General features: G+C 35.9%; 2 protein-coding genes across 3 annotated transcripts in view; both read left to right on the top strand.

Moving 5' to 3' along the window:
* Nucleotides 1–15635, top strand: part of LOC106146585 (RNA demethylase ALKBH5-like) — a gene marked incomplete at its 5' end in the record, with an annotated part of 79850 nt that extends 64215 nt beyond the window's left edge. The window contains 1 exon segment of the mRNA XM_013504105.1: nucleotides 15537–15635. Within this exon segment, the coding sequence (XP_013359559.1) occupies nucleotides 15537–15616 (80 nt within the window).
* A 36-nt stretch (nucleotides 15636–15671) lies between these two features.
* The window catches only part of Add3 (adducin 3 (gamma)), a 56841-nt gene continuing 48490 nt past the window's right edge, over nucleotides 15672–24022 (top strand). The window contains exon 1 of one of the 2 annotated variants that reach the window (XM_013504104.1): nucleotides 15672–15761. The gene's annotated coding sequence lies outside the window, so the exon portion shown is untranslated. Of the gene's footprint in view, nucleotides 15762–16903; nucleotides 17000–24022 lie in introns of those variants that run through there. The other variant, XM_005403759.2, reaches the window with a different exon arrangement.

Raw genomic sequence — 24022 nt, 5'->3', positions numbered from 1 at the left:
TCAGATTTCTTTCTTTTTTTGAGATGCTGGGTTTTAAACTCAGAACTTTTCATACAGTGAGTGAGCATTATACCATTAAACTACATTACTAACCTAGAATATTTCTTTCATCTTGCTATCCTAAAAATTTTCGATTGCCACTGTAGCAATTACTTGCCTCCTTCGATTTTACAGCCTGATTTCTGTTTGAGGCTAATCTACTAGCAGATTGTGCATAGCGACACAAACTCATCTATTGGTAATGTTTCTGAGTATCTCATCTTAGTTGACTTGGGATGTTTAACATGTCCCATAGGAGGGTAGATTCTTATTTGAGGATTGTTTTCCAAGAGACGGCTTTATCTTTGACAGAGTATATTGGTCAGGAGATGTGCATTCTGTGTGATCCCAGGTAGTGACCTTGAGCACCTCTGAATTCTTACAACTAAAAAAAGAATTGACCTAGGTGACCTTTAAGGTCCGTTCAACTGTTTTTTGTTTTGTTTTGGTTTTTTTTTTGGTCTTTTAGAGGCAGGGTCCTGCTATGCAGTTCAGGCTGGCCTTGTGCTCACTTTGTAGCTCAGGCTGGCCTCGAACTCGCGACAATCCTCCTACCTCAGCCTCCAGAGTGCTGGGATTACAGGTGTGCACCACCAGGCCCAGCTTCAACTGTGTTTGAAGTTCACTCAGCCTGAGTCTCTGCTAGGACAAATAGAGTTGTCTCTGTCATACTAATGCTTCTTGGTCCCAACAACCCACTATATAATATGATAGGTGCAAATGTGCTCTCTGATTTAGAAGGATGAAACCATAGTGTTGCGGGTGGTGAGACTCATCCAGCAGAGCCACAAACTGTGCCAGAGTAGATGCAGATAACACTGTTGACCTGCACCTTTGACTTATTCAGTGACACTTTTAGAAGTAGAGTGCAACATAGAAAAGGATTGTCTGGGAGTGTTTTGCCTTCCTGCTAGTTGATCTTAGAGAAGTCTTAAGTGACAGAGGATTGATGGAATTAGCTTTCTTTGAGAACAGAGCTATTATGCACGATAAAACAAATAGACACTGTGCTTCATGCAGGGTAAATTCTGTAGTACATATAAATGGTGAAATGCATAGGTGAAATGCAGATGTTTGTAGAGGAGTAAGAGATACATATTTGCAGAAACACCTGCCTTAACAAAAATGGGTAGGATAATGGAAGATTAACTATTTGCTTTTTGTTTGTTTGTTTGTATTGCTGTGCTTTCTTTACCTGGGCTCAGTAATGATCTGTGTAGATTTCTAATCTGAAATACATTTACCACTAGACTCATAGAATGTTAGCATTGTATGAAATTTTCCAGGAGATTTCACTCAGTCTTTTCATTTCAGCTCAGAAAACTAAGGCCCAGAAAGACTTAGGGACTTATCCAAAGCCATGCTGTGAGTTAGAATTAGAACTGAAACCTAGTTCTATGGACTGCTAAATTTTACTGTTAAGAATGCAAAACCTATCCTATATATTTGAAAGCATGGTGTGTACCCACAAACATTTTTAAAATGACAACCAATTTTAGTAAGTTAGTCAGTTAGACCAAATCTACCATTTTTCCTGCTGAGAACTTACCTTTGCCCTTCAATAACACATCAGAAAGTAGCATTCTGCCAGCAGATATGTAGGTAGGATAAAATAGTGTTAGGTCAAGAAGGAAAGTAGGATAACTTAAATTCAAAATTACTATTGCATTAAGGATCTAGAAAATTCTCTTATGACAGGGCAAGGTTATATAATACTGAAATATATCAATTTTGAACAGAAATTTCAGCATCAACGCAGCAGTAAGAATGTGATAAAGGGAAAAAAGGATTTCTTTAGTGGGTACATGAGTTTCTTTTTACATAATATAGTGTTGTGGAATGTCTTTTTTTTAATACCTGAAGCCTAATTTAGACTTAAATTTTAGGAATGTGTCAGAAATTTTTCTGATCATTGAAAAAAGTGTTAGGATCTGAATGGGAAAAGCTCCTGAGTTTAGACAATGGAATCTAGTAATACTTTAATTCTACAATTAGCTGCCATGATTGTACATTGTGATAATTTCAGTTACACTGCATATTTCAATCTATTCATTCTAATGTTGGTGTGGAGGAGAATATACCATGTGGATTCAAGGCCTAAATTCTCTGACACTCTCTTGATTTATTATGCTTCCATATTGAGTAATTAAACTTACACAGATAACTTGTTTTTCTTTATATAAAGAGTATACATTTATGTAAGAATTTAGATTATTTATTGTAAGAACTTACTGTTTTTTGTAAGAAAAAGAATTTGTGTCTCTAAAGCATTAAACTAATCAACAGAAAAGATGACATCAAGTTATACGTTTTTCCAAAGGAGAGACTTTTCTTTCTTAAATTATATGACTTCTTTGAGATAAACTCTTTGTGGTTTAACATACATATAGGAAAGTACAGAGATTGTAAATACAACTTGATGAACATTTAGAAAGTGAACACCCTATGTAATCCCACATACGTCCAGAAAGATAACACCGGAAACATGGTGATGTTCTTTCTCAGCCTCTCACCCTGCCCCACAAGATAGCCATGGTTTTGATACACTGTAGGGTAATAGTGCCCGATTCTGAATTTATAGATAGTATGGCTACTTTTTTGCCAAACATTTTTTCTGTAAGGTTCTTCTGTTATTCCAAAGAATAATAGTTCGTTCTCATTAGTGTATGTATTTTGTTTTATGAACACAAAATAATTCATTCATTTTGCTGATGGCCATTCAGATTTTTTCCAGTTTAGCACTATAAAAAGTAACACTACTACAAACATTTTTATTTATGGTTTTCAGTGTTCATGTACATGTAGCTCTTTCAGGTATTTTTCAGAGAAATGGCTGTGTTACAGGATATGTGTGTCTTTGAGATAATGCCGGTTTTCTTTGTACTGACATACTCTGTTTGGATTCCAGATGTTCCACATCCTTGCCAATACTTAGTTTTGACAGTTTTTTGCTTTTTGTTTTTGTTCATGTTTTAGCCATATTGGTAGATAGACAGTGGTATCATAATGGTTTTTATTTTTATTTCCCTGATAATGGACACTTCTTCACGTATTTATTGGTTGTTTGAATATTGTTTTGCAGAAGGCTTGGTCATATCTTTTACTATTAAGCAATATTAGGTTGTCTCTTTATTGTTGGTTTTACTAATTTTTAAATATATATTCTTGATAATCCTTTGTCAAATATCCTTAAGATGTTAGCATTCATTCTTAAAGTCTAAAGGTAATATCTCATACTTTTTTCTGAACAACCCAAGATCTTAAAATCATTTCTTCTTCTCCCTTCTCATCTACTGTGGTATTACTGACCAGGATCTTAATTTACCTTGGTTTTAACCCTCTACGTTTGTTATTGCTCTTGTTTTAGTATTTTTTTAAAAATTACATGCTTACCAACTTATTTGCTCTTCTTCTATCTCAGCTCTTCCTTACAGTTTAAATTTTTTTTTTCTGGAATTTAACCTTTAAGTTTCTTTAGTGAGTTTATAAAATACTCTTGACAAATAATTTTGTCAGATATGTAGTTCTAGGATGACAGTTAAACTCCCAGAACTTTCAAAATATTTCTGTCATATTGCTTTTGTTTACCTTTCTTTTTGAAGTCTAATTGTCAGTTCTTTGTAGGTGCTCTGTCTGGAAAACTCCGAAGATATTTCTAGCCATGATCTCTCCCCTATTCTGTTTCTTCTTCAGGAACTAGAGTACTTATTTTATATTCTGTTTAAACATTGCATTATCTGCAGTCTTAGTATGGATGTCAAAATCTGCTGTTGTTTCTGCTGACTTCTGTTTAAGGTAGTGTATTCATTGGCAAGATTTTATCTGTGGGAATCCTTGGGCAGTCCAGCCCAGGCAATCCTTTCTAAGGGCACTTCTCTCCAGGTACAGTTTATGGTTTGATTTTGCTAGATGTCTCAAGTTGCTGCTAACTTAAGACTACTTCATGTTCCTCTCTTGGCCATCTGGTTGTAAATTCAAAGTCCAAATGCTTGTGAAATTAAGTCTGTTGGTACAGATTCTCAGGGGAGACTTTTTTTTTAGTCAACATTCTGGAAAGAAAAATAGATAGGGCTTTTTTCGCCTGTTAGTGGAAAAGGTTATGTTTTTGTCTACTTTTACTGAGGGTACAACCTTTCAAGATCGTGGCTTTGTATGGTAGTCATTATAACAACTCTTTGCCTTAATAGAAAAAAACCCCTTTCTGTCTGTCCTCCCAGCTTGTTGCTTGAAGAAGATAGTTTCTAAGTATTGACTGTGACTATGATTCAGAAATTTTTTAAAGTTTTAATCACTTATATTGGTTTGAGATATAATTAAGTCTAGAATTTTTGGAAATTCCTGAAATAAGAGTATGTCCTGGAGTATTCTTACTAATGGTGATATCTATAAAATGACTATAAAATGACTGTATATTGAGAGAGACTACTCTTTTGAGCCCTAGCTGCGGTTTTTGGTTTTTTAAACCAGTGAACCAAATGTTGCAGCAACAGCTGAGTACTCTGTTCTGTTACAAAAAAAAAAGAGTAGGGATGTTGACATCCTGACTTCTGTGTTACAGCAAAAGCAGACACTTGAATGCAAGGTGTCCTTTTTCTAACTCCTTGTAAGAGGATATTAATTAAGGTTTAGAATGAATAAATTTGTTGTGGTAAGTCACTTACCATAAGCTTGAAATAACTCACTTTTTTTCAATTTCATTTCTGTAGATGTAGCGAGATAATAACTGTTAAACTATTAAAATTGGAAAATTTGCCTCTGGCAGAAGGCTTTTCCAAAAACCTGTTTGTAGCCCCTGGGCACGTTATTGAAAAATGTGGTAGGAAGTGTGTGTTTATCTTATTGTTTCCAGTTAGTGGGGGATTTCGGGGTGTGTGGGTCAGTGTAAAGCGTTTTTTCCCCTATGCTGTTCTGCTAAAAACAGTTTTGTTGTTTTGGTTTTCATTTGGTTTTGGTTTTTGGTGCTGGAGATCAAACTCAGAGGCCCTGGACATGATAAATAGGTACTCTGCCACTTAAAAAGAAACTCTGAAAGTGCAGTACTAATTGGGCCTTCATTCTTCCTTCTCTCTTCCCTCTTATTTTAAAGCATCTTATTACTTGTTATATTGGAACAGTAGGAGTCAGTTTAAAGGGACTGAGAGCTATTTCAGATTGATGACTTGACAACTAGGAAATAGCCTACAGGAGTCCAGTTCTCCTTATTTTTGAATAAGTTTTAAAAACTCATCCATTGAGAATTGTTTCTGTAAGCTCCCAAATGTAAGGTTGGAGGGGAAAAAAGCTTTACACTGATCCACATACCCCAGAATTCTTGTCAGTATATTTTACAGGGGTCTTGTTTGGAGGATGGTGCACAGGATAACAAAGCTTTATCATGGCAGTAATAAATAATCCTCTGAGCTTACATGGAATTTATGTTGCTCTTTCTCAGAGTTCATGTCCTCATTTTCATATATAAGGTGCACGTATGGCCTTTGTAAAATACTATATTTTTTATTTTATTTTTAAAATTTTTTTAATTTTTAAAATTAAAAAAATTTTTTTTTTTTTTGGTTTTTCTCCGGTACCGGGAACCGAACTCACGACCTTGCGCTTGCCAGGCAGGCGCTTTTGCCGCTGAGCTAGATCCCCAGCCCCTGTAAAATACTATAAATGCCAAACTATTTTTGCTCTAACTCCATTTATCATATTTCTATGATTTAGTCATTTCTTTTTCTGATTAATATTTTTTAGAGTGAGAGCTAGACATCTCATCCTAACTTTTTCTGTATTCTTTCCCGCATTTGTAGGATTGTGCAGCCTTTCAGTTAAATCCAAAATTGTTCGCTTGCGCAAGGTTCCACCCCCTTGAATTAAACCATATAGCTCCCTGTGGGTGTGACCTGGCCACAGTTACTTGATCTCATCTCATGCCACCCTTGCCTCCTTACATCTCTTTACCCGCTTTACTTCTCCCCTTTACCCATTGCACCTTTCTTGCAGCTTTTTGTGCTGCTCTCATTACCTCGCTTCTCAGTCTCAGGAATAATTCTTTTGAACCTCCCCCTATTCTTCTCTAAACATTCTGAGGAATTTACTTAAATGCTGTAAACTATTTTCTTCATATTTTTCAAATTCATAAAAACAGGAGATTTCCATGTATTTCTATATGGAAACACCTCTTAAGCATTAACCTTTTGAAATTTTCATATCAGTAGTAACCGATTAAAATAATTGATTCTCAGCACCCTAACATGTCATTCTTTTTACCTTTAAGTATAGATTTTATCATTTTTGCCTTTTTTTTTTTTCAGTGCCAGGGATCCAACTCAGAGCATCACACATGCTAGGCAAGTGCTCTGCCACTGAGCTACATTCCAAGCCCCATGTTAGCCCATTTTTCTGATCCACAAAAGTGACTTTTGTTATACATATCAACATCCAGCCAATGAACTCCAGCATTTTAGGTGCCTTATTAAATAATGCTTATGATCAGTTATGTTTTCTTTGTTTCTTCTGCATGCCCCTCCCATTAAATCTAAACATGCTTATACTTGATACTTTTAAGGGCCTGAGCCCAGAATAGGATCGATTTGTGCTACATTGACTATATCTTTGTTTACTGACCTTGGAATTAACCTAGAACATTCTTAAGCCTCTTTCTATCATGTTGTGGCAGACTACAGTTTGACTGGCTTTCAAGATAACTAGTCTTAATTATTTCTAAGGCATTTGTTAGTGCAATAAGCATAAGCATTGTTCCCAGAAAGAATATAAATGAATTTTGAGTTTCTTGTCTTAGCACACAAGTCAAAAGATGAGAGTGAAAGTAGAAGCACATGATACAGAATTGTGTGGTTTGCTAATAGATTGTAGGCTTCCCAAAGCTTAAATTACACAGACCACTATAAGCTGTTAACCAGTGACAATTTTGATTTTTTTTGTTAATTATAATTCTGATACTTTTTATTTAAAAAAGTAAAGCCTTATGTTAAAATACAAGTTTATTAAGAAATATACTGTACTTACATATTTTTCCCATACCATCATATCTTTTTTAGACCAAACTTCAAGTACTTTCCCTAGACTTTCAAATTGGCTCTTTTCTCTGAGTCTATATACATCTATTATAACCCAATAACACACTGTACAACTGTTTTAGAAGCTGTCTCTCCTCCTTTTCTCTCCCAAGCCACTAAATGGCTGGTATTTTAGAGTCAGGAACAGTGTTTCATTCCTTTCTTGCGGTGAGTTCTCCGTATACTATCTGCTTAGTTGTAACACATACCAGGTGCTATAGATTCTTATTAGTAGAATAAATGAATTTAAGCAGAAAGTGAAAAACAAATTATTGATGAATTGATTTACCAACTTAGAATTTAAATATAAATTTTAAAAATCAAAGCAAAGATTATATGATCAGTTCAGCCTAAATGTATCGTAAAACAAGTTGACACTATACATCTTTTGTAATACTTGAGGGCAGACTATATGATGCCATAAACCAGTGTGTATACAATGCAAAAAGAAATATTTACAAAAATCAATTTTATTTTTTTGTTTAAACCTGTCATGTTACCAGTTTGCATAGTATATGGTAAATCTACCAACCATGGAATGGAAAAGGATATCAAGATACTTTGAAGGCAAGCAGAACCACACAAGGTTGAGGAATGAGGTCAGAGATAGAAGGAATGAGTCTAACTGCTCTCTTGCCTTGTCTTGGAAAAGGTTTATGGTAGTATTGGTGAACTTTATAACAGTAGTTTTAGAGGATGGAGTGCTATTCTTGTCATGGGTACGCAGCACAAGTGTCAAAGCTAAGATAGGCCTACAGAAGCAGCTAAGATAGGCCTACAAGTCATGTGATTTCTCAGGTTGACCACCTACTCTTTTTGTAAAACTGTTTGAAGCTAACTACTTAAATTTGTTTCTGAAGGACAACATCATTTATAAATAATACTTGAATTGTCCAAGATTGAAAAAAAAATTGGTATGGTTTTTACCAGCCAAAGTATTTGAAGTACAAAACACATATTTCTAACTAAAGAAATTTTGTCTCAGAAAAGGCAGCATTTTTAAAAAAATCCTACAGGCCGGGTGTGGTAGCACATGCCTATAATCCCAGCTCTCAGGAGGCTGAGGCAGGAAGATGGCTGCAAGTTTGAGGCCAGCCTGGGCCATGTAATGAGTTCAGACCCACCCTGAACTTTTGAGACAGTGTGCCCTTATCTCAAAAAATAAGATAAATTTAGGGGCCAGGGATTTAGCTCAGTGGCACAGTGCCTGCCTGGCAAGCATCCTGAGTTTGATTCTTGGTACCCCTCCCCCAAAATAGATAAAATTTTAAAATGCCTACATAGTTGCATATTCTTAGGTGGAATTGCAGGGATGGGGAGTTTGAGTCAAGCATGATGAATAATCTCTAGTGAATTACTGAACAACATCTTATAACCAACAGTAATGTGTATGTATTGTGCAGTTAAAATTGAAGCAGGTAAATCCCATATTAAGTATTATTACCAGATTAAAAACAAAAGTTATACCTCAGTAAAGATTTAAAAAGTAAAAACAAGAAAATGAATGTCTCATGAATGTTTTATATGTTGTGACTATATTAATTTTATTTTTACTCTTTTTTTTTGTCTTACTGTTTTTGACTTTCAAAGTCAAAATTATCCTTGATTGTAGGTTGTGTTTTGTTTGTGTTGCAGAGGAGTAAGTTTAGGGCCTGCGCATCTTAGGCAGGTGCCCTATTTCAGAGCTATAATTCTAGCCCCTGTGCCTTGGATTTTTTTTGTTTTTGTTTTTGTTTTTTAAATAGGACATACATATTTACTTTCCACTTTTTATTTTGTGTTAGCCTTTTTTATGTAGTCTTTTCTTCATCTAAAAAGTGGTTAATAAAGTGCATTGTTTTCGGAAGTACTATGCTATGGAATAGTCAAAGCCATATTTTGTTTTTGAAAACCTCACATCTGACAACCTTGAAAACAATATAGTCCCACCAGTTGGTTAATTTTTGTTTTAGATGAGGATCATGCCTAATCTTTACAGTTAATGATTACTAAATGTCAACTTTTACCTAAATAAGCTTGTCAGTTATTATAACTTACATTATGCATTTTTTTTTTTATTTTAAAGAGTAAAAGAAGGATAACATAATAATAGGAGGGGCTTACCAAATTACAGACAAAGTGGTAGGAAATTATCAATGGTTATTGTTTTACATATTGTTATCTATAAGATAGTTTCTCAGGAAAGCAAATAGACAAATGATAGTGAGTTACAGACAAAAGAGGTAGGAGATTATCAATAGTTGTTGTACTATACTTAGGTACCTTCAAAGTGGCTTTGAAAGAATATAAATAGAACTATACTTGAGTGACCTACTGAATAATCATTCAATAATTCTCAATGGTTGTTGTAGGAAACACATAATAATAAACATGGATCCATTTATGAAATAGGATAGGAACAATACAAACATTAGAGAGTTATGGGTAGATTAGTAGGAAAATATCCATGACTGCTGTAATACATGGTGGTATCTTCAAAGTGGTTTCTCAGGAAGACAGAGATACACAAGAAGGATCTAACAAGTAGTTACAGCCTAAGGGTTGTCAAAAATCAAGTGAGCCGTCTGGGGCGAAAGCCATTTTTTGTAGCGTTTTCTCTCCAGCCTCCCATCGCATTGGGACCCCACAACCAGGTAGTGTCCTCTCCCCAACTGTCAGCACAGGCAGCAGGAATCCTGCTGCAGACTTCTCCAGAGCTCCACCACAGCCTGTACTGTCAGGGGAAGAATGGCTTCCAATGAGTCTCTGCAGGTATTGTGCAAGGTCCTCCTGGTTTACAGCTTCTGAGCGGCTCTCGTGACCCCAGTCCACTGGACCTCTGACTCTGTGGGCTTAGTCTGCATTCTCAAGTTCTCTGAGTCCTTGTTCAGCAGCTGCTCCTCCGCTGGCTCTGGACCTTTCTGGTTCTCAATGGCAGGAGCAAGAGTGGCCCGTTGTATGGCATGTATTCCCAGGGGTTGTTCAAAGTTTGAATGATTCACACACATCCGTGGGTGGGCAACTGCAGTCGGTGCATGGTGGGCCAATTGTGTCAGTGTTTCTGTGTGTCATGATAGATCTCAATTGAGCGGCAGCGGCCGGCCTAAGGGCCGGCGCGCAACAGTGCTCACCACCGCATGGCTCCCCATGTGCTGGGGGCCCTCCCTCCGGGAGCTATGAGGTAGGAAGCTAGCCAGCCGGAGGACCAGCACTCCCCACCCGTGACTCCCTGTGCGCTGGAAGCCCTCCTTCCGGGGAACTACTAGGCCGGGAGTGTTTTATTATGCATATTTTTTATCCAGAAAAAAAAAAAAAAAACTATTTCAGACATTGACTACATTTCACTTATCTCCAGCCTATTCTTTTCTATAATTGTTTCCCTTTAAATCCTGAGTTGACTCTTTTGACAAATAACCAATGACCGAACATTAGATTGGCAAAGGACAGCATTCATTTATCATACATATTTTTTTGAACTCCTCCTCTGATGGGCCCAGTGCTAGGTCCCTCAGGACCCTGCCCTCAGGTTGCTCACTGCCTGTGTGTCAAGTGTATCATTGAGCACACAAGGTCATTAATTTAAGGAGTGCTGTGTTGGAGGTAACCAGAGGGTTGTGGGGCTTTTGACTTTCAACTTCAGGTAGAAGCATAGGGAAGGGTTCCCTTCACAAATCCGTTTTTGGAAGAGACAAAATAAGGGAGTTCTTCAAGTGGGAAGTTACAGAATATAACTAGAGATGCCTGCAGAGAAGAATTGCATTTCATTAACCTGAAGAAGCTCTTGTTATGTTATGAAGCATGAAAACATGGCCACCACTTTTAACAAGGCATTATCCATGTTGTGTCACCCTTCTGAGAACAGTTAATTTGGGGAGCAGAGGCAGTAAGCCCCTGTATAGTTCTAGGAGTATCTCTGACTTAGGCTGCGCAACTCTAGGATGGCAGACTGTCCTGTTTATGAAGCTAACTCCTACATGAGCTTATGGTACCTATTGCCTTCCTTCAGTTTACTTTTTGTCCAGGCCCTTTTTGTCCCTTTTGAGTTTGCTCCCTCACCTGAGTCTCTTGTATTGTTTGGTTGTCCCCACAGCTGTCTGGGTTTTCTTTAATCCATAGCCTCCACACTGTATATAAAGTTGGCATATTACAAAAATCACCTGTGATGAAAAACTCACTTCTGCATGTCTTGTCTTCATTGCCACTGGTAGTGTGACTTTATTTGCTTACCCTCTTTGAATTTTAGTCTTGCCATCTGTAGGGATGAGAGGACTACATAGGAAAAGTATGTAAGTAATCATCCGAGTGGTACTTCAGTTGCCTAGCCATGGTCAGTTCTCTACACAGGTTAGCATAGTTAGCTTTTTTTTATTATTACTTTTTTTTTTGGCTAGGTATTGAACTCTGGGTCTTAACATTGAGCTATGGAGTCATCCCTTTTTAAATTTTGAGGCGGGGTTTCACTAAGTTGCAGAGTTCCCTGGCCTGGTCTTGAATTTGTGATCCTCCCGCCTCAGCATTCTAGAGTGCTGTGATTATAAGCATGCACCACCACACCTGGCTCACAGTTGGCTTTCAATCCATTTATGCTGAAGACTGTAATTTCTAAATTTTTACATGAAATTCATATATTTTACTTAAAAATTCAAGAAAAAGAATTTTAAGAGAAAAAATGTTATGATGGTCTACTGTTATTGGCATTCCAAAACCGAATACTAAGCACTGAAGGGTTAATCTCTTTAAACTTTCAAGCCTGCCCCTATGCCCTGTGATGAGCTGCTTGCCCCTTGTATTTTTGGCACTTTGCCTTCCTCTTTGGTGACAGTTTAGCCATAGTTTTTCTTTTTTTGCTGCTTTGATCAACTAAATTCCCATTGCCCAGGCATATCCATTCTGCAGGGAGTTTCAGTGGACTAGCCTGTGCTAGTCACTGGGTTCCAGAGTTGTCTCAATTAACTTGAGGAACACATGGAAGCAGCTAGTTAATATAAGGAATTCTGTAATAAGTCATTACTATATGATCACAAGTCGACTTTTTCATCTCTGTACCACTCTAGCTCTGAACTAGTAAAAAGGCAGAGAGAAATGCAGTTATGTAGACAAAACATTATGAAAACAAAGCTGAAGAAATTTTAAATTTGTTCCTGACTAGATCAAGAAAATAGGTCAGAAGTCAACTAGGTCATGAAGAAGAGCATACCAAGCAAAGGAGCTTTTCATATAAAAACGGGTAAAGGTGTATCAGTTATAAGTAATTATTATATGATCACAAGTCAACTTTTTCGTCTCTGTACCACTGTAGCTCTGAACTAGTAAAAAGGCAGAGAGAAAACAGTAGGCTTTTTCTTTACAGATGTAGCTACTGTTGCCTTAGTGAAAAGCTCTGCTTTATGTGTTGTGATTTTCTTTGTGTAAACAAAATGAAAACTAAACATGGGGGAAGCACAAAGCTTAGAAAGCAGTATGTAATTATGCCATTCTTGAGAAGTACCTCAGACTATTTTCTCTCCACTTTCTGTGTTTCTTTCTTTTGATCACCTGCTACATGCCAACACTTTACAAACATTCTCTTTTAATCCATATATATTCATAAGTTGATTTCTTGTTTTTCAGCTGAGAAAACTGAGTCTCAGAGGAATTCAAAAATACCAGAACACTTAAGATGCACACCCTGTAGGAGAGCTCTTCCCTTAAACCAGCATATTGCCAGCTTCTACTCCTTTCATCCTAAAATAAAGCTGAGGGCTACTAATAAATGACTGGTTGGGTGACTGAGACAAGCAGCTGAAACTTTCTAAATTTCATTTCCCTCACCTAAGAAGTTGAATAATTGAAGTAGGTGAGTCTACACTTCCTATTAGTTTTATGATGTCTTCGTAGGCTTCTCCCATCTATTTGGTTATGTCTGCCAGTTGATACTGTGACCAAGTACAGGTTATATGATACAATGAAGAATGTTCTCTTGTACAGTTTGCAATGGAATAATTACTTAGAGGTGATTATCTTTTAGAAAGTAGTAGAAATCATCTGAGAAGAGGCACAAGGGAACTTTCGGAGTTGCCCTCTTTCTCCCCTAGTTTCACATGTTTTTAGGGGGTTCTGTGTTCATAATGTATTTTGATCATAGCTCCCTGAATGGTCTTTGTTAATGCCGCTCCAGGCTGTAAGCTGAGTTGAAGTAATCTGATTTACACAGGTCAGACAGACCTCTCCTTTTCTTAGCCAATATTTTAGGAGGAGAAGTTCTTTCCCTGAGATATTTCAAGCTGGACTAAATGTCCCACAGAGCTAAAGCTTGCCAAGCAAAGCTCATCCTTGTGTCTGTTTTAGTCTCTAATAGTTATACCATATTACTAGAGGTTAATGTCACCATCAGCCAAAGATTAAACTTCCCCTGTATATCCTTGACCAGATAATGTTTGGTGGAGGAAAAAAAAAGCCCTTTCTTTTTGGCTTTGTGTTTTCAGTCTCCTACACGTGTAAGGTATATTTCTTTTTTTTAATTTCATAGAGAAAGATCAAAACAATAATCCAGAATTTCAAAACAAAATAATAGGAGATTAACAGTGGTTAATATATTGTGTATTGTTATCTTCAAAGTAGTTGCTCAGATGACCCAAAATCTACAATAGATATGGTGAAAGGAAAAGAAATAGCTCAAACAGAATGAACAACTGGGATGGGTGAATGAAGAAAAGAAGGAAGGGAGAAGAAAATATATGTATACATAAGATAGTTATACAGTAAGGTGTATTTCTTTAACAAATTTTAATTTCATGCATTTCATAGAACTTTAAATGGAGACAACTTCTCATTTATGCTAATTTGAGTTCTGGCACCTGTGAGCATCTTCATTCAGCTTATGGAATGTCTCTCTGAAGCTTGTACTGTATTTGGAATAGACACCTAATCTTCTCCTCATTGGTTAATCCATAGCATGCCCAGAATAAATGTCCTATCTGTGTTGTTTGAGAATGTACAGGCTTAGAAATATATGAACTCTTGGGGCTGGGGATTTAGCTCAGCGGCAAAAAGCGCCTGCCTGGCAAGCGCAAGGTCGTGAGTTCGGTTCCCGGTACCGGAGAAAAACCAAAAAAAAAAAGAAATATATGAACTCTTGTGCAGCTAACACTGATTGGTGGGCAAAGAGAGAAGGGGAGGGCCAGACCTGGTGCTGCATCCCTGTAATCTCAGCCCTCAGGAGGCTGAGGCAGGAGGGTCCTTTCAAGTTTGAGGCCAACCTGGACTACATAGTGAGCTCAAGGCCAGCCTCAACTACATAGCAAGATCCTGTCTCAAAAAATAAAACCAAACAGTAAGAAAGCTGAAATATGTTTTGTATTATTTTGCTCTAAAAATGTCTTTTCCTTAACTTCCCTAGCAGTAATTAATCACAAGTTATTTTATGTACCTAAAATGCAAGTCATTTATATACTGAAAATAGCAACATAGCAAGTGGCATTTTACAAGATTTAAATAAAACAAATATTTGAGATAAAAGTGGAGTTGGAAAGCAGGGAGAGAGGGAAGTAGGCTATTTCTTGACGTATGGTTCTTTCTATATTTTCTTTTTTTCTTTGGTTTTGTTTTCTTTCCCTGTACCAGGAATTGAACTCACGACCTTGTGCTTGCCAGACAGGCGCTGTGCCGCTGAGCTAAATCCCCAGCCCCTCTTTCTATATTTTCATTGTTAAGCCTCTGGCACTTAGTAGAGAATATTTTTATTTAAAATCCACAAAACTGACCAGAGGAGAGGAGAAATTTGATTGCTCAAAAGTTACCCTACAAGATTGGATCAGTAAATATACATAAATCCCTGAAACTGGCAGGTGTATATGTGTACCAGATAATGTCTGGACTAACCAAGAAAAACTTGCTTTGCTGCATGACTGTGGTGACAGCATTGGTTCCCAACAGCTCTCACATTTGTAAGATTTTTTTAAAGGGACTAACTGCACGTTGGGCAAACAGCTGCATAGTTAAAAAAGTATTGGCTAGATTTAACATATTGAGGGCATGTGGATCCCTAAAAATGTCACACCTTGTCTATGCCAATACATCAGTGTATCTCTTTGTGATACTAAATCTGATGTCATTGGCAGGTTTTCCTCTGTGTTGGAAGGCTGATATTCAGAAGGGAGAATTTTTTTTTTCATATATTTCTCTCTTTGTGTGATTAGGGTATTTTTATGAGTTGTTTAAGCTATGAAATAGTACTGGCAAGTCCTAAGAAAGCTGGATCTGGATTTCATTTTGTCTCTTCAACTCTGTGATCTTGTGCACATTCCTGACATGTTACAAACAGCTTGTGTCTCTGAATGTGCAGTATCAATTTTCAGTGGTGAAAGCCCCAAAAGGAAACAGACTGATTCTTCCATGCATAAACAGCTGGGCAGTTGTGGATGGAATTAATTGCTGATATATATTGGCTGTGTTTTTCTTTTCTTGTCATTTCCTTTGCAGCTGTGAAAGTGAAGTTTGACTTGAAAACAGACATTTCCAGCAGTGCAAAACCAAAAAGTTTCAAGATGAGATTCTTCTAATAAGTATCCAGCTGGTCCCTTTGAGTTTCTCATTTTGGGGGTGAGATGAGGAAGAACAAAAGATGGCAGCAGGTGGTTCATGATTACGTACGTGGTTGGAAGAATAACCCAGGCACTTGGACTGAGAGAGGAGCATTTTGAAATGGTTAGTTTATCATACAAGAGTGATCTCATAATCTAAGAAAGGCTAGATCAATCAGCACCCTCTTTCCTTGGATCCTAAAGAATGTGTTCTAGGCTCTCTCTCAAAGCAGTGAAATGTCCAGTGCTCTGGACTAATTTATTCTTTTAGTATTAAAAAGTAGCAGTTGATGAAGGTAAAGTAACAGTATGCATCATTCGAAAGAGCATTTACCTGTGCTTCTCGCAAAAGTATTTTCCATTGTTTTAACTTCTGTGTAAACAGTTATATATTTTTACATATTTGGATATTTTATTTAGAAAACAGTGCTTCATGACTACAGGAATTCAGTAAAAAGAATATGCTTATAGAGAAAATAGTATTAGTTAAAAATATTTTTTAAAGATTTTAGATAGTATTCATATGTATATGATATATCTTATTTGGAAAAAAATCATGGAAATTTTAAAAAATTAATAGTCTTAAATTATTTGAAAGTGGATAATTGTAAAAAAATTTTATAGTATGCATATTAGTTTTCATCAAAATAATTTTCCTCTTTTATATGTACATTTTAATGTTGTACCAAAGCAAGTCCACCAATTATGTCCTTTATTTTTGAAGGCAACTTTTGCTAATTGATAGTAAAATGTTTTTGTTGTTTCTCTTGCTAGGAGAAGTAGAATGTTGGTGAGGGAAGTAGCTAATTTGTGTTTATGTTCAAGTCCCTTAAAAATAGGCCAAAGTAATGATCTAGAATGAACAATATTTCTGACTCCTTGAGATATGTAAAAACTACTGTTACTAAACTTAGAAGTTGGCATCGTTGGACTTCCTTTATAATAGTACACTTCCACCTAACATTCTGTCGGTTGAGCTGTGTGATCTAGCTTGCATTTTATCTCTTTCTGCACACATGTGTACACACACACACACATAAATGAGTCTGTGTAGTTCATTCCAAGGCAGGAAAGCTGATCTACAAACATGAACTTTTCCCCTGTTTCTTTGAGGAGGGTTAACCAATTAATTTTTACTCTGGGGCCCTGAAAAATGTTGTAGCAATATTAATGTGCAGTTTGCTCTCACTGAAATCTGCCTGGGTGTGTTGCTTCCTCCAGAGTGGGCTCCACCCTTACTCTAACCACACCAAGTGTGGATATCTTGCTGTTTAAAACAAAGTTCATTTTTCAAGCAGCATTGCATCAGAATTGCCACATGAAAACCAGCTTAAGAAACCTACAGCAGCTTTATTTTTTTTTGTAAGTAATGGATTGTCTACTGTAATACTGATAACTCAGTTTAGAGGACAGCATAGATATGATTGATGATTAATTTTGTTCCAGCTGCTAATAATATACACTATGCTTTGGGAGGAACCTGTGGTTTTATCATTCAACTAATTATTTTTCTTTTATGTTACTTCTCTGCTTTGTTTTTTAAAAAACAGTTTACTGAGTTGTTATTGTTTTTAATTTTTGAGAATGCAATTGACTATTTAAATAAAGCATTAGTACTCTCCCAAATCTTCCTTTTAATATAAAAACATTGGAAGAGTTTTGTACTGAATTTATTGGAGTTCTTTACAGCATAATCTGGCAATACTGCTTTTCGAGACATCGTGGCATGAACTTTGTGTGTCAGAGTGGGTTCATTGAATTAAAAAAAGGCAGTGTCTAAAGAGCCTTTATTTCTGTCATAATGATGCTTTGTCCTGTTGCTGTTGGGTATTTGTCAGAAGAGTTGGGGCCGGCTGCAGCCCAAAGTTCTGTTCCATGCCTCAGCAGTTCGTAACTCTCTCTGTTCTTTCTAGAGTTTGTGACGTGAATGGTAAGTTGCACTATAGGAGAATTATTGTGTTCAGTAAAGTTCATGTTCAGCAGGGTTTTTTTTTTTCCCTTTTCTTTGCAGTGGGATCTATCTGACTCCCCTGCCCCCATGTATTGGGGTTCTGTCAAGTGTTCAGTTATGCACTGACCAAAGTGAGCATGTTGAAAGAGAGGTTGGGCATTGTGATGTCTGTGTTGGCTGTTGTCTGCCTATAGTTGTGTTCATCGTGCACTCTTCTGAGGTAGACACACCCATTTGGTGCAAGCAAGTTTAACAGCCTGCCAGAGTTGGAATCAAAGTCGAATGTTGAAAGTGGGAGATTTCTGTAATGATTGCAGGGGTGATATTGTGTCACTCTTTTTGGTCTTAGACTTCCTGACATCTCTCTTTGGCCTTCCTCTTCATAGCGCGGTTGCAAGTGTGTTTCTCTGTTCTCTGACTTCATAAGGAGGTGAGAAAAAATAAAAGCCTGATATCACAGAAGAAAGCACTAGCATCGAATCAGGAGACTGTTTTACTTGGTTGCACATTAGTTTTTTCACCTGGAAAATTAGGATTTCGGGTTAGCTAAGATCTTTTTCAAAGGATAGACTACCCTATTTTTGTTTTAAAGACACATGCTTATTCCAGAAACCTTAAAGGGAATGTGCTAAAATTAAGAAAAATGTGTGTGGATGTCATTCTCACATGAAATGACATGAAAACTAAAGCTTTAAATAATTTGTGTCTGTCAGGAATTTTAGACATTTACTTTTTAATATCTGAGTATCAGTTCTAGTTATAAATCACCTCAGCAATAACATGAGTTTTTCAAATTGAAATTAGGCCAACCTTGTCCTCAGTGTAGTGTGGACATTTCCTTAAACATCATCTATACTTGGTTATATTTGCTATGTGTAATCTTGTTTGAATGGCTTTCAAACTTTTTTCCGGTATATTTTATTTACATCATGACGTACGTATAAACACACATGTGCCACTTAATCTGTGAAGTAAATTTCCCTTAAACACAAAAAGCAATCTGCTGTTCTCTGTTCTCTTTCATGTAAAAAATAGTAGTTTCAAACCACTGAGCTGGATGATCTCTGCTGCTGTCCCTTTGAACTCTAGAATATAGCTAAGACTTTTATAGCAGGCAGAGTGAAGCTTGCTTACTAACCTGCTGTTAAAATACTGAAATTAGATTATTTTGTAAGCAGATTTTTATTTGAAACTTCTATAGCAAGTCAGTAACTAATATCTCTAATAATAACCTTAGTTTTTCTTGTCATAGTTAAATCATGTAAAGAAAAATGGGGTGAATATTTTTTATCAGGCCCTCAGACAGCTGCTCCCAAGACCATTCCTGTTTACCCCAGTATGCTATAGGTATTTTCTCGTATTTGTGCATAACCTATTCATGAAAATGACTACATATTCCATGACATGAAAAGAGTCAGAATCTAATTCTTTTCTGAAAAATTAATGTGTCATCTAGGTTAGATATACTAGAGTTTCATGTTGCCAAAAGTAAACCTCTTCTTTATCTTCCTCACCAGAGAGCCCTTTCCCAGTCCTCTACGGAAATTCCCTTCTCTACTTTATTGTGCTTTTTTAGAGAGTATTCATTTCCTAACCTAAAAACCCTATGGTAAAAAGGTCAAACAGTACAAAAAGATACATAACAAACTCTTTTCCATCCTAACATCGTCAATTCTTCACTATTTTTCCAGAAGTTTTCTTTAAATTCACTCATTGTGTATGCATGTGGATGCATATGTATGTGTGCATGCACACGTGTACTTGAATACCTTTTTAAAAATCCACAGAAAAGTAAACAGTACATACCGTTATGTATTTAGCGCATTCTTTTAAAGAGAATTATAATTCAGTATAGCTCTTTAATGTATGCTATGCACTGTAAGTTTATCATCACTAAGAGTGGTGGATTTCTGGATTATTTTCAAGTTGATTCCCATACCCCTTCTATCTGGTACATTTTCACTGTCATCTTTTCTCTGCCTCCATTTTGGATGGAACCTAGAGGCTGGAGTGAAGGGATGACAGTGTCATGTGGAAATGGGGAAACCCTCACCCCTCTTCTCTTTGATCAGGACATCAAGGGGAGACCCCACTCTGCCCACCACTCATGGCCTTGGAATATCTCAGCACAAAATTTCTCAGCACAAAAACTGAGAGAATGTTGGATGAAAAGTCAGGTAATTTGAGAGTGAGATTATGAGGTAGTGGACAGGTCATCTCTCCCCCTTGATCCTCAGTTTTAAAAGTCTGTTAATATGAGAGCTTAGGATACATGAGTTTTATTGTTCTTTACAATGTAATTTTTACATAGTATTTTTGTTGGAATATTGACTGAACCTATATAACCCAAGTTATATGAAATTTTTTAAAATCAAGAACATCATTTGTATATATTGTGTGGTCTGTAATGTATTTGACTTGCCATCTGGCCTAAGGTATTTGGAAGTTTAAGAATGTAAAAAAGAAGAAGTTGATTATTATTCTGTATTTTTTAATAAAGGCTGCCCTTTCCTTTAAAAAAATCAATTTCAGGAGTATACCCATGTTTATTGCAGCACAATTCATAACAGCTAAATCTTTATTTTAATGTAATATATAGATATTAGTAAAATATAAAATCACTTTTATATGAAAAATAGTTTCATAAAATAGAGAATAGTAATAGATAATACAGTACTGTGTATCATAATCTTAAAAATCCTAATCTTAAAAGATTATGATCTCGGATTACAAAAAAGACTCCTAGCTAAATCTTGGAAGCACCTGTGTGTCCATTAACAGATGAATGGATAAAGAAAATGTAGTATTTACGAAGAAAAAGAGTACTATTCAGCCATATGGAAGATAAACTTCAGGTCATTTGTAGAAACGTGAGTGCACCTGGAGACCATTATGTTAAGTGAAGTAAATCAGACACACAAACTTAAATATTTCATGGTTTCTCTAATATGAGAAACCCAAATTATAAATAAAGAGCAAAACAAATCATAGGTATACGAAGTAGGGAGATAGATCTTCCTCAAGTGGAAAGAGCATCAAGAGATGGAGGGAGGGGAAGGAGGAAGGTAGGGAAGGGAAGAGAAAGGAACTGAGCTAAGTACGTGCACCAGCTCCACATGAGGAATGAGAACAGTATGTACTCCAGGCACATACTAATGAAAATTAAATTACAAAGTTCATTCCAAAAGTAAAAGCAAGTCCTTTTTTCTTTTTTAATCAGACTTGAGTAAGTACTTGAGGTTTTTGAAGAAGGGTAATGTTTATGTTTAAAATGGATCCTTACAATTGTCAATATGTTCAGCCATTCAGAGCTGCTAGTCTAAGGGCTTTGAAATTTGACCTTAGCCTTTTTTTTATGAAATTGTTTTCACATTCTAGACTGTAATGTATCTCTTTGTTCCACTGACATTGCTTGACATGGCTAAAGTTTTCTGATTGTGTACTGAGGAGACAGCTTCAGAATTAAACTGTACTCTGCTGTCTTGCCAGCAGAGTTGCAAAGTTATAAAGTAACAAAAGCAGGAATTTTTGCTGCATCATATGTAGGAAATTAGGTTATTTTTTTTTCTCAATTTTAACTCTCAGAAATCAGCCAAATGACAGCTGTTATAAAACCAAAATGGAGTAAAAGCTTCATAGTTTGATTTCTGAAGTTATAACTGGATGATAAAGACATTTTCTTGGCTTGGAGGTAGAGGAGACTATATATGTTTGTGTACTGGTTGTCCTGGCTTCTTGGCAAAATTTTGGATATACCTTAAAGAAGTATACTTTTCTAAAGGTAATAGTATGAGTGGTATTCCATTTTAATTTCATATAAGTTGTTTTACATATGGTTCCATTTAGCAAAATGTACTGCAGTTCTTCTTGAAGCCAACCACTGCATTCAATGATGAAAATACCTATGGGACTGAGACCATCTTGCTGATATCCCAAAATGACAACTATTCCTTTTTCTTCTACTGTTTGAGTTTTCTCATATCCATTTTTAAGTAGAATGTTAACAAAGAAAATTTGTTAAATTTGAATCTGTGAAAATGAACGAAAGCAGTGTATTTACAGTGCTTAATACTGTCTTGTGAGGATAGCATATTTACTGTGGAGGCATACTCTTCTGTAGGTATATCTGGTAGTAATAATTCTTAGTAATCAAATTATAAATGAACTAAACATATTGTGGTATGCAGATTAATTGCAGAACCTCAAATTTTAGCCTACTAAACACATATGTGAGATATAAAAGCCTGTTGTAATTATTGTACTTTATATGATGCCTGTTGAACAATTGCTTGTATGAAACTATGAACATGGTCACGCTAGGGCTTATTTTTAAAGCATGTATGTATTATGTATGTATGTGTTTATTAATTTGGTGGTACTAGGGTTGTCTCAACAAGATAATTGGGCCTTCACAGTAAGTGTATCCTCAGTACTCCACCCCCTTTTTTAAAAATTTTTTTTAGTTTTTGAGACAGAGTCTCACTAAACTACTAAGTTGCCCAAACTAGGCTTGAACTTGTGATCTTATGACACACCCCATAACATCTTTGTCAAATTACCCCAACCATTGTGGCATTCACTAAGGAAATTCTCTGTAGTTACGAATGTACAGAATGCTACTATGTACAGGATATTGGACAAAATTTGTCTAAAACTTTTGAAGCCATTTTAGGAAAACAGTCCTATGATAGCAAAATCAGGCAAACAGATAATTGTTTTTCCTGAAACAGCTGCTATGGTGGTGGGATGGAGAAAGAGAAAGCAGGGAATCCTCTTGTTACTCTGGCCTATTAAGCATTAACCCACCATTTGGCTAGTCCTGTGACACTGAGTGAGAACTCGCTTCCAATCAGGAAATGCTGATTTTCAGTGTATTATCTTGTTGAGACAACCACAGTGAACAATAGGCTATTAATGTTTTAGAACAACAGTGTCATAACTAGGCCAATATTTGCATTGTTTTGAGTATTACTCTAAAAAAAAAAAGCTTTGCTTGGGCTTCAGAATACATTGGACCATTATTAACTGTTGGATGTAAAAGTTATGACCGTAAGAACAAAGAAAAAAAGTGCTTTAATAATAAGGATGAACTTTTTAAGGCTTACTCTACTAACTTCCTGTGCATAGAGAAACAAGAATAAGTTATTTCAAACACATTTTGGGTATGAAACATTTCCATTTAAAAGACTGTTTCGAACTTTGGGAACCAAATCATGAAACTAGTGTAAAGAAAAAAGCCTCAAACTTAAATTTTCCTTTTTCAGTGTATTATCTTGTTGAGACAACCACAGTGAACAGTAGGCTATTAGACCCTCTTATGAGCTATAATAAACATCTTTAGGTATTTATAATTAAAATACGTTTGTCATTACTTCTTATTTTGGGCTGGCAACTTTTTAAAAACTCTGTTGTTTTCATAGGATAAATAGAAAGAAAACTCTATTCAAATGATAGGTAATGTCAAGTTGCTAAAGTATAATTTAGTAAGAGTGTAAGAGCAAGTATAAGATCAAGAAAGGAACGTAGAAGTCGTCTGATCAAACCTCATTTTGTATGTGAGGAAATTCAGATCTTAACCTCTTCACTAAAATCTTCCTTTATGAACAGTTAATGCTTTTTTTTTGACTAATTTTGCATGCTTCTATCTGGTAATCTGAACAGCTAATCTGAAGACAATATGCAACATAACAATTATTGTTGAATTCCTTTCATCTTGTTTGGTGAAACTATCATTTATAATTTTTTTGTTTTTATTTTTTATTCTCTTTAATGGTCAGATCAATCTTGCATTCTTACATCTGGTAATCTGACCAACTTCGTTGAAGATAAAAATACGTAATACAACAACTCCTGTTAATTCCTATCATTTTGTTCTGAAACCCTATATCATTCTTATTGTTTTGGCTTTGTTTTGTTTTTGTCTATGTTGTTGGCATTTTGCCGTTCTTCTTTTTTTTATTCTTTTTTTTTAAAAAATCTTCCTTTACTACTTTAATACAAAATTCTTTTTATCAACAATCCTCAGAAACTATGAGGTTATGTTATAATCTGTCTTTCCTTTGACAACTGTCTTAAACCAGTTTTTACTATTCTGTAGTTAACTTTTCCACATGGACATGTTTTGGTTCTTTCCATGATTAAATTAGAAAATATTTGAGGGCAAGTCCCAGACCTGAACCTTATGTGTCTTTATACTCTTTGCTTAAAAGCTGAGTTAATGTTTGCTGGTTGGCTCATTAATGGGTTGGGTTGGATTGGCTTTGGTTTTCTGAAGGTAATGTTTCTGTAGCATTATTTGTATCCACTCTCAGAACATAGCAGTAAGTATAGCTTTTTTTAAAAAAATTGCTCTTTTTGTATCTTCACACTTCTAATTACTTTTTGGTCCCCTTAAGGCATTTCAAATGCAGGTACATGATATTCATTTTTTTTTT

The sequence above is a fragment of the Chinchilla lanigera genome, unplaced genomic scaffold, assembly GCF_000276665.1.
Source record: "Chinchilla lanigera isolate Chin_1 unplaced genomic scaffold, ChiLan1.0 scaffold00084, whole genome shotgun sequence".
Taxonomy (NCBI): domain Eukaryota; kingdom Metazoa; phylum Chordata; class Mammalia; order Rodentia; family Chinchillidae; genus Chinchilla; species Chinchilla lanigera.
The sequence above is the reverse complement of the archived record's forward strand: the minus strand, read 5'-3'. Positions and strand labels throughout refer to the sequence as shown.